Raw genomic sequence first — 11642 nt, forward strand, 5'->3', positions numbered from 1 at the left:
CACTCAACCTGTGGTTTGCATCCATTTGTGTGTTTAAATAAATACATGGAGTAAAGACTTTCAAAGTATTTAATAGTTGGGAACCACAGACCTTTTAAAAGGTCAAAAGATATTTTTGGGGCATTTACCAATTGGAAGGTCAGTGGTTCAATTCCCAGCCCTTCCAGGCAGCACGTTAAAGTGTCCCTGAGCAAAATACTAAACCCTAAACTGTCCCTGATGAATCACAGAAGCTTGTGTGTGACAGTTAGAATCTGCTTAAAAGGCACAGAACAGAGTATGTGTGCTTATGTGGTCAGGTGAAATGGCATGTAGTCTAAAATGCAACAGCCCATATTATAAAATACCCTCACCTTATTGTTTTATCCCATTAACACTGGTTTGTAATATTACCATAAGAGCAAATAAATCCTCAAGTCATCAACAAAACCACGTGTTGTGTGATCACAGTGACCTTGGCCAATGGCAAAAAAAGAAATCTAATCAGCCACACCAAATGTAATCAATTTCCCTCCATATGTTCCTGCAATATCATTCCCACGAATGGGCCAAACATGAGCTCACAGTGACATCTGATCGTCAAATAAAAAGTATTCACTTTTGACTTCAACTATGAAAAAAAAATCCCCTGCTTTCAAGAGCAGTCATGTTAATGAGAGTGTGACGGTTGGACGAAGGTACAGACGGACAAGCCAAAAAAAAAAAAAACGCAGCACCTCTGGGCACAGCTGTCGTGGCACTGAGGCATAAACAGGACTGAAGAGGTTTCAGGATGCACAAAGTGCAACAATCCTATTTTTAGCTAACAGGAGTAAAATCTCCTCACAATCTTTTATTGAATTCATTTAAGTGCTTTATGGCAGCAAGTCATTTCCCAGGTTCAGTGTATAAATAACAAGTCTGCTTGCACCTCATGTTATAATCACAGTGTGGATTTATACTTCAAACTTCAAACTGATTAAAAGGTTACCAGTAATATGATGGCTTTCACGGGATCGAAAACTCTAAGGTCAACATCATAACAGACTGCAATTATTTCAGTGACCATCTGCAATCTGTGAAAAGCACTCACTTTTAGTCAGTGTTAAGGGAATTATAATTGCTTTTACGAAGCTGGCTTTAAACAGTGTGTGTCCTCGTGTGCATCAAATTCAGTTTCGATTCAATTTGCTGGATGGAGCCAACAAAAATGAACTCCAAATAACTGTTTTCCTGAATAAAAACACAGATTTACATTCAAAAACTCTGAGTGATACACAGCAACTGAAAATTTCAATGCATGCAATGCTACACCAGCTTTATCATGTGACTCTATGATTAGTTCATTACCAGCCCCCTGGAGAACTTCAGGACATGTTGAGGAGGTAATTTAGCCATTTGAATCAGCTGTGTTTGTTCAAGGACACATCTAAAACCTGCAGGACACCAGCACTCGAGGCCTGGAGTTGCTCCCCCCTGGATTAATGTAAATCGACAAATCTTCATTAACGGATATGTTACAGCAGATTTGCAGACTATCAACCAAACAACAATTATTTTACCTCTAATAATCTTGCCCTGATCTAAGTAACTATTGTGTACCAGACTGTGTCACAAAGTGAATACTCACATTAAACCTTAATGTAAAAGTAACAAAAAAAATAACAAAAACAACTTTTTTCTAAGAGTCAAAACTCAGGAAATGTTTCATTACTTTAACAAGAAACAAAGAGCATCTATCTAGCTTTTTTATACTGAAATAGTAAAGAAAACTCTATACACATACTGCACGCAATAACCACCAAGTTGAAATGGTAAGCGTTTAATTATTATTTTGACGGGGGGTTATAAGTTTGGTCTTAAATATACTGCACTAAGTCAAAACCAACAACTCAACCATTAAAAAAAAAACCTTAAAAAAAGCTTCTAGTCTTTATTTAACATTTTTTTCAGACCTGTCACAGAATGATGAGGCGTAGACAAATGTAAACAGCAAAAATTAGCTGGTGAGTGTTTTTTTGTTTTGGTCTGCAGACCTGACTCCACGCATCTACGATCCTATTCGTCACCACTTGTACAAATATTTAAATCCATTTTCACTTCATGAAAAATCCCCTGCAGTTGGTCACACTTAACTATCCACCTGTGCTGCCTGTTCTAAATCCTAGAATTAGGAGTCAGCTCACAATTTGTCGCTCGCCTGAGAATAATAATTTCCCTCGGCTACAGAGCTTATTGCGCAGTAACTGCTGCAGCTGTTACTGATGACGACACTGTTAATTCACTCAACAAGAAGCAACCCTGCTGTGCACTATTTGTAGATCTGTCCAAGGCTTTTGATACTGTCAGCAACAGTCTTGTCACAGAATTTGCTCTTTGTGGGTTTTGATGTTTAATGCCTTAACAGATTTGAAATATATCTCCCAGGATTACGTCTAACAATAGTTTCACCCAAGTCACAAGAGGGCAGATAAAGATGTGCATGCAGATTTACTACTATTTACTCTTTACCAAAATTCAATACTTCAGAAAATAATTTATGATTAATGTTTCCAGTCTTATGCATGTACTAAATTACATTCAACAAAAACTGCAGTTACATGCTCTTCTCCACATCATTTACATTGCTTGGGCGACCCTTCCAGCCTTATAGAAAAACTGTCCTCGAAAGATAACACTGAATATTTTAACTGTGGCTATCTGCAAAAGTGCTGCTGGACGAGATCATTATAACACTTTTTATGGAGTTATATTGAAAGCTTTGATGATCCTTGCTGACAGAAGGCACCCTCATTTATATAACTTTATCACTTGCTCTAATAATAAAAAAAAATAAATAAATAAAATTTAAAAAAAAAACAGGTCACAGAAAAACTAGAGCAAGAAACATAAACAATACAATCGTTGAACTAGGAACAGCTGGTTTCCAATAGCAATTTCCTGACAATAATTTGACAGCAAGCAGTACAAAAAGGCTGGAAAGTATGTGTCAATATATTATTCAGTCAACAGTTGTTCAGTTTTTAGCAGAGTATTGATAAGCTTCAAACAAAGAAATGTCATCCTAGAGGTTAAAAAACAAACAAACAAACAAAGAAAAAACCAACCATCCACTTTACTCTTAAATTCATGGTAATCTGTGAGTCAAGAAAAAAAAAAGTGAGTCAAAAAACAAATAAAATTCTAAAGACTACGTTGAAAAGAAACTAACTGTGTTATAGGTCTTCCAAACTAAATAAAAAAATTCTAAACTTACAGTTTGGTAACAGAAAAAACTACAATACATGGTCAATGAAAAGTATATAAACAAATAATAAGAAAAGTGACTCCAACCATATGAAAAGCAGATTATTGAACAATTTTGACAAAAAGGTGACCTAATTTGGGGTGGTGGGTGTGTTTTTCAACAAAAAAACAAAACAAATCTCGGTCAGATTAATAAGGAAAGAAGTAAAAGCATGGATTGTCCCAACACGTACACCTTTGTGAGGGCGTATTCTAGTAAATTATTAATACAAATGTCAAATATGTCTGTGAAAAAGTGAAACAGTAGCTGATAACACAGAGCAGAGCTCCTTGGACCTGTGAATATAAAACAGATCAGTGTGGTGAGAACTGCTTTTTTGTTTCAAACTCACGTCTTCAATTTGTTGCTTGATCTTCATTTCTCCGATTTCTTGTATTGATCTATGAAGAGAGAGAGATACAAAGAAAAGGCCAAAGGACTTAATCAAGGACAAGGATATAACTACAAGTTTAAGCATGCTGTGACCTATAGGCAGCAACACACAACACATCACCTGTCTGTTCATTCAACCCTCTACATTCATTGTTTCTGCTTACTGTTAACTGATAGCGAAGCAGAACAGGGATGAGTGTTTCCGGCTAGCTCAAGAAGGTAATCAATTATAATAATGATTAAAAGGCAAGGGAAAAGTCCAGCTAAATGCAACTGATTAATACAATACAGAAATGTCTTACATGCTTTACCCAAATCACAGTAAATATTTTGTATAGCTTTATTTCATTACATGCACCTAAGTAGCTTAATGTTTTTATCAATTACCTTCTAAACTTAATTTGAATTTATTTGCATGTCTAGTAGTGACATGGCTTGTTTAACCCTTCATATTTACAGATCGACACAACAAACATTCAAATATTGATTTCAAATATTGCGATCAAATATATCGATGCATAAATAATCCCAGTGAGCCAAAAGCTCCGGCTTGAGACTGCTCTAAAAGCTCAGTTTCCAACATTTTTTCTACTTTTGCGTTGTGCTGATGTCAACTGAAGGGAAGTAGTATGCAAGTATTTTCTGTTTTGGTTGACACCACAACAACAGCCAAAAGGCAAAATGTTTGTTCTCACAACATCACAGATGACTAAACAACACAGCCCAATTTGAAGCCGGATTTTGGGCTAGGCTAATGCTCTCAGAGGGGGGAGTCCCATCTGTAAATTACACTGCTGAAGAGCCAGAACCGCTAGATGTAAATAACATTATATCAATGAAATGTTTGTCTTGTATGGATAATCAGATCAAACAGCTTATGACTATAGTCTGCTAGTAAGATTACAGAGAGCAGCTTTATAAGTCGTTTAAGCTGTTTTACAACAGCTAAAAAAAAATGTATGTAGAAAAGCAGTTAAAAGCAACAATGAGAGAGATGCAACACAGTCACTATTTTATGCACTTCTATATTTCCTGAGTGCAGAAGGCTTCCACTTCTGTTTGCATTTCAGACCATTTCTCTCAGGTATCTTTTAACAGGAATACAAATATTTTTTTCTGAACAGCAAGCACAATCCAGGAATAAAATACAGAGCTGGAAGCGAGCATAGCTGACTTCAAAGTCAGCCAGCATACCCACCATCTTTGAACAGGATTAACACATCTTACTACGCGCTGCTTTTTCACCATCGCTACCACACTGCAGCTGTTTCATTACAATTCAATCTACTCCTGACAGCTAAGTCTCCTCAGAACGCCAGGAGTAGAATGCCTTTTTTATATTACTCCTTTTATTTCATATCATACAAGGCGGTAGATTCATAACCGTAAATTCCTGTTGTTGTGCAGCAATAAGCATCTGTCATTATGGAGTAATGACACATTGTAGACTGATCTCCACAGACACTTGTCAGGACTGGTTAATTAAACAGATAAAACAGCACAAAACAGAAGAGCAGAATGGTCGTCTTCATGAGACGCCCTACTTCTGGCAAAAAATGAGACATTATAGAGATGAGTAAACATTATGCCAGCATTCGGGGAACGCTATCAATTCTGATTAGTGTTAAGTGCATCGTTGGAGACTTACATCGGCTATATTTTTTCCCACCCATTTGAAGTACAACAATTTGGCCACAACTACTAATACAAAAGCTTCCTCGGCATGTTTACAATTTGAAACAGAAAAAAGCTGGTATTTATGTTTATGAGTTTATTAAACACATCTACATAAATGTCTTGATGTCTCGCAGATTTTCTGCATTTTATGCTTCAAGCCCTTCATAGGGCTTGTTGAAATCAATCACATCTGTCAATAGCCTAATCACATTTAAAGTGTTGATAAAATTCTGGTGTGGCAAACCATGCAAAACATTGTACAGATAATCAAGTTAATGTGCCGAGTGAGGCTAATGTTAACAGTGCTACTGACAGCAGTCTTCTATCACTGAAGGTTAATTTTCACACAGCTGTGCAGCATGTGTTTACACATCAGTCCCATCGAGTGGTTACATGCCAGTTTACTCTGACTCAGTTTACATTCACCCATTCATTTTCTAAAACAACACAAAAGAAGGCTAGCTATACAACTTCCCATAACTGAGGGAGCACTGCTGACATCAGCGGAGACAAGGAAAAAAATCTAATTGTGTCTAAATGTGAATTCTCCTCACTTTAATTTGATCCAAATGGAAGAAAAGTATTAGTATTGAGTAGGGCTGCAACAAACGATTATTTTGATAGCTTACAGCTTGAAGTGTTTAAGGTATTTGCTAACTAAAAATAAAGACAAGATGATTGTTTATTAAACTTTTAATGAAATTTGCAGATGTCTCAGTGGAGTTTAATAAACTTGGCCGTCTGTTCTATGTAAAATATAACAGGACACTGGAGTAAATTCTCTACCATTTCACACTTCTGTTTAATCAGTTCTGTTTGACATTTATTCAGCTGTGTAAAAACGATAACTTTAATCTCAGCCAAACCAATTTACTGAGGAACAAATAAAACACTGAAAAAAGCCAAACAATAACATTTTTAAATTAGCTGACTTATATATCATGTTTAACCTGAGTAACGAAAGACCACGGGGGTTTGAAAATTATAGGCTGGGAGTCCGGTGTTCTCACCAGCTCTAGTAAGCCTTGAACCCCGGCTAGCTATCGAGCTGGTGGGTAACAGACGTCTCCGAAAACATTGGAGCGCTTTTGAAAATATGTGGTGTCTTGATAAACTGAGCAGATATTTGAAGTTTACACAGCTACATTCTCGCCTGAAAATATGTTAACAGTTTATTTTGTGAACCAGAAAGAATAAGAGTAATATTAAAACTAAGTAGCTGCCGCCATTGTTGGAAACTGGAATTGGCAAGGCCGCGTCACTGTAACGTAATTGGCCTACAAATGCGGCCTCCGAAGGATGGAGGTCACTGCTTCTTCTTATTCTTCGGGGGTTTAACGGCAGCTGGCATCCCTGGACATGCAGTGCTACCATCTTCTGATTCAGCCCGTTATTACACTCTTAGATCCTACTACTTATTCCTGCGTCTTTCGGGATCTTACAAAGCTTCAAACAACGCGTCGACTATTAAATTAGTCGTCGACGATTTTAATAGTCGACGTAATCGTGACTATTAGACTAATCGTGGCTGCCCTAGTATTGAGCTTTTCCCCACAGTAGCTACTCAAACTGAAAGAGTGTGTGTGTGTGTGTGTGTGTGTGTGTGTGTGTGTGTGTGTGTGTGTGTGTGTGTGTGTGTGTGTGTGTGTTTTTAAACACATTCATAGAGTACTTCATGCTGTGAACTTGAATGCTTTATATTCATTGGATCCACAACTACAACCATTTCAGAATCACTAATGTCTCTGGACTGCGGGTGGAAGTTAAGGCACCCACAAGGAGAACATGCAAACTCCACAGAAAGGCCTTGGCCAACAAGAAGAGTCAATCCAGACCATTTTTCCTGTAAGGCGACAGTGCTAACCACTGTACCGCCCAAGTATGGCAATTAACTAAGACCAAGCATAACTTTTATGAATGTTTATCATACTTTTCCGTTCTCATTCATTTGCTGTTTGCTAAACCGTGTATGCAGTATAAAATCCCCACTGACTGCTCTTAAACAGCTATTAATTTAATCTAAAACATTGCAATGATGACATTAACAAGCAAAATGCCAATCACTGCAGTGACTGTTGTGCACTTTTTCAGAGTCAGTAATAAACTATGGTGTAAAACAAAGGTTTCAATTAATAAAGCAGTTCTGCTTTATTAAGACAAAACATAAGGCTCCTATGGCTGTGTGAATATGGGAGAACAACAAGTTTCAATTTTACTTGGCTGATGTTTTTTGCTCTAATAACTATAATTAACAGTACACAAGTATTTTTTTTTATCTTTTCATTAATGGAAATTTCATTTTGTATATGTATAATAAAACACTGACCTTTTAATGGTTCTACACCTGCTGCAACAGGTTACAGATACTATTGTTCACTTTACCTCAAGTCTCAATGTAAATGCTTAAAGTTATTGTACTTTTGTACAAATATAATCAAACTAAAAATGAAAAGCAGTATGTTATAATTCATCTTATGTTTTACATGTTTGTGACACTGTAGTGACACATCCAAAACCATTTTAGATGGCAATAATGCTACTGTATCTGTCTCAGGTTCTTTGAGCACTTTAAATAATGCTGACAGCTGAGTGAGTCATGTTGGAGCTAATGAGGACTGAACAACAGTTCAGTATCTCAGTATAGTTTCTCTCTGAAATTACATAAATGCACGAATAAAGGAAAAAGCAGATTGTTACCCTCTCAGATTACCAACTACTACATTACCATTATGAGACAGACAGAGTTGTCCTGGCCAGTAAATTAGTGACGCATTAGGTACAATACTATATTCACACACAGCACACGGGCAAATTGGTCATGGGTTAATCAGCTGCCATTCCCATTATGGAGGCTTGGGACCAGCACTATGAGTAAACCAGCTTTTGATCCCCAGACGCAGAGTTTGTGTCTCCTCTCGGCCTCAAACCAGGTTTACTTGTTAGTTAAGTTGGGCAGCAGCGACTGGTGGAAAAACTTGTAACGCGAGTATCTACAAAAGCTGCCAGATGGCTGAGAATCCAAGCTTCCAAACCTGTTATGAAGACAAACGGCAGGTGCATTTCCTTTTCCCCCCCATTTAGAATTGTGTTATTTTACAGTTCTAATACTTTACCTATTATTCTACAACATAGAAATAATAGAAATAAATGTATCAATATTTCCCTCCAAAGTTTTGGGCCTACAAGCAGTCAGAGCAGTTTGTGTCAGAATTAGAAGCAAAACAAAGGAAATAAAACGTGTATTTTTTAAACAGACTATCATCAATCATACAGTCATATTGATAAGAAAATCCACAGGATGCTGCGCAGTCCTCTGCAAAACAAAGTACACCCTTACTTCTAGGAATTAAGAGAGTAAGTAGAAGCCGTACATTGATCTGGAGGAGTCAGGCGTGTGTTAACATAATGCTATGATCTTCCTGGGAGTGAACATACCAGCAAATTCCCCCCGAGGTCAGACCATTTAATACTCAGAGACATTAAAAAAAAAAAATCAACATCCTTTGGACAAACAAGAAGAAAGTGGAGATGTTTGCCCATAATGCACAGCACCACATTTGGAGAAAACCAAACACAGCCTATCAGCACAAACATGTAATACCAACAATCAGGCATGTTGGTCGAGGGCTGATGATTAGGGTTTGTTTTGCAGCACAGGACCTGTGCACCTTGCAGTTATTGAGTCGACCATGAACTCCTCTGTATGCCAAAGTATTTTAAAGTCAAATATGAGACCATCTGCCTGACAGATAAAGCCTTGCTGAAACTGGGTGAAGCAGTTGGTCCATGAACCCTAGAACAGCACCAAATTGACAGCAGAATAACTTGGACATTAGGGTGGAGCAAGGGGTGTTGTGTTCCAACCACCCAGACAAAGTCCAGACCTAAACCTGAGTGAAATGCTTTATTGCAACCTTAAGAGAGCTTTGCATAAACAAATGCTCCCAGCCGTGAATGAAGTGAAGCAATGTCGTAAAGAAGAGTGGGACCACAATTCCTTCACATTGATATGAGAGACTGATAAAGTCACACAGAAAGCCATTACTTCAATTGTTGCTGTTAAAGCTGGTTTTACAAGCTACTGAATCATGGGGTGTGTAGTGTACTCAGTTCTCCCAAAGGAATGCACAGAGTTCTGTGAAAACTCTCTTTTATATGATTATACATGATTTCAAGCAGAAGATAAATGAATTACTATACCTCATGTTGGTGTATGTTCCCCAAACAGCTAAAAGAGAGAAAGAGAACACATAATAATGGCATCATCATGAATGCAATACGAATAAACAGAGCAGTGCCACATTGAGGCAGCTAGACTTTCAATGATAAACACAAAAACCGCTGAAGACAAACAAGTAATGAAAACTGATCCAATTGTTTTTTCAACTACTGCTGTACAGTTTCACAAGTGGATCTGAAATCACTGAGCAATGAACTTACTATAGCAGTTAGTGTCGTTATTAGAACTGTCACATTTTGACTGTGTCCAATCTCTGAACACTTGCAACAAATGTTTATTCTCAGTATTAATTAGCCTGCTCATTACTTTGTCAATTTTTCAGATTAATTCCTAAAATATCCTTTAAATTTCCCAAAGGCATTAGAAACAATTATATGAAATCAAAAACATCCAGAGGGGGCGACTTGTAGGCAGTCTACCCTTTGAAAGGTGCACTCTGGAGGACTAGAGGACTGGGGGGCTTGGCCACCCAACAGTTGGTTGTTGTCACACGAGTACAGTTTGTCATGAGTGAAAATAAACTGTAGAGATGGCAACTTGGCGACAAGAATAAAAGATTTTTTAAAAATCGTACGCTTACAGGCAATATAGGCGATCAAAGCGAGGGCAAAAAGCAGCTTCATGATTCTTCTGTTTAAGCTTGAGATCATCCAGATGATCCGCTTCATCATCCGCTCAATGCAGCAGGACCAGGAAACAAGCGAACCGCACGTTCAGGTCCAGCTATAGCATTTTGTTTTACAGCGGTTCATGTCCTCGGTGTGTCTCGGTTTTACTGGGCGGACAGGCTGGCGATGGCACCACAAATTCACAGAAAGTGTAGCCTGGCGGGGCAGGCAAGGGACAGATGCTACGTCCTGCTACGTCAACACCGAGCGGGAGCAGTTTACGTGGCTAGCAGCGCACGCACAGGTAGCACACAAAAAGGTGGCAATCTAAACCGTGGAGTGTCAACGTTCACAACTACGCCTAAACTTATTCGCTGACCCCATTTATACCCACACGGAGAAGGCGGTCATATTAGCTGCAGTACATGGCTACTTCTTTCGTACGCGGATGTGACTATCACACAGCTTCAAACTACTGTAACGCATTGATAACACTACGGACAGTTAGCCGTTAGCTTCACATTAAGCTACGCCTGTATAACAAGATTCTAAACTAAATATAACTGTCATTGAAACAATAGCAGAAATAAGCCGTGGCTAACGTTCATATTCGAATAAGCACCGCGAGAATAAATAAGTCGCTAATTTTAACCCCACTGAAATGTCGAAGTTTGCTCCTCTCGCCTGGGCCAAGGAATAACAGATGAGCGACTGCTCAGTGCTCGATTAAGCAGCCTGATTTTCTTGCAGCCTCTGTGACGTTCGTGAAATGTTGTGTGTGTACATATATACAATTTTATTTTTTAATTTTAGACATATCTTCCCCAAATTGTTGTTATTTGTAGTATTTTTTTTAATTCCATTCTTTAAGAAGGCGTAGCTTTCAAGTTCCAAACTCATTTCTTTTCATAACACACAATGGCTCATTCATTGCGCTACTTTCCAGTCTGAAGTGAACCTTGTTGAGTTTCCCATTTAAACCACTGTATCCCATTTTCCGCTTACTTGTTCTTGTTTATATACTACTGGGCGTAGTGTACCTGGAATCGAGTATTTTAACCGATGCATGAAACCACACATTTATAGACATAGGTTTTAACGGCTGCCGTTTTCTTTGTGAGTAGTCATCTTCAAGTCAAGTCATCTTTATTTATATAGCACATTTAAAAGACATCAAGTGTCGGCCAAAGTGCTGAACAAAGGGAGAATATAATGAAAGAATGAAAGTAGAAAGAAAACATTTTAAAAAAGAATTGTAAGACATGTAAGAGTATATAGCATATAATGTACATGCAAATATGCACATACATATACAAAACTGTACACATTCACGCACAACTACACATATGTGAACATAACATATATGCACATACAACATCATCCAATAAGATAAGAGACCAAATAGACAGAATAAAAAAGGATATCAAAGAGACCCGAAAGCCTTGGAAAATAGGTAGGT

At 37.9% G+C, this 11642-nt stretch overlaps 1 protein-coding gene across 2 annotated transcripts in view; it reads right to left on the minus strand.

The window, feature by feature from the left end:
* The window catches only part of uxs1 (UDP-glucuronate decarboxylase 1), a 35005-nt gene extending 24096 nt beyond the window's left edge, over window positions 1-10909 (minus strand). Inside the window, exons 1-3 of one of the 2 annotated variants that reach the window (XM_080902000.1) lie at window positions 10156-10909; window positions 9536-9563; window positions 3618-3666 (exon numbers count right to left, since the gene is read on the minus strand). In XM_080902000.1, the coding sequence (XP_080758126.1) occupies window positions 3618-3666; window positions 9536-9563; window positions 10156-10246 (168 nt within the window). In that variant the 5' untranslated portion in view covers window positions 10247-10909. Of the gene's footprint in view, window positions 1-1329; window positions 1420-3617; window positions 3667-9535; window positions 9564-10155 lie in introns of those variants that run through there. The other variant, XM_080902001.1, reaches the window with a different exon arrangement.
* Window positions 10910-11642: the final 733 nt, after the last annotated feature.

This window comes from Rhamphochromis sp. 'chilingali' (assembly GCF_963969265.1).
Source record: "Rhamphochromis sp. 'chilingali' genome assembly, chromosome: 14".
NCBI classification, from domain to species: domain Eukaryota; kingdom Metazoa; phylum Chordata; class Actinopteri; order Cichliformes; family Cichlidae; genus Rhamphochromis; species Rhamphochromis sp. 'chilingali'.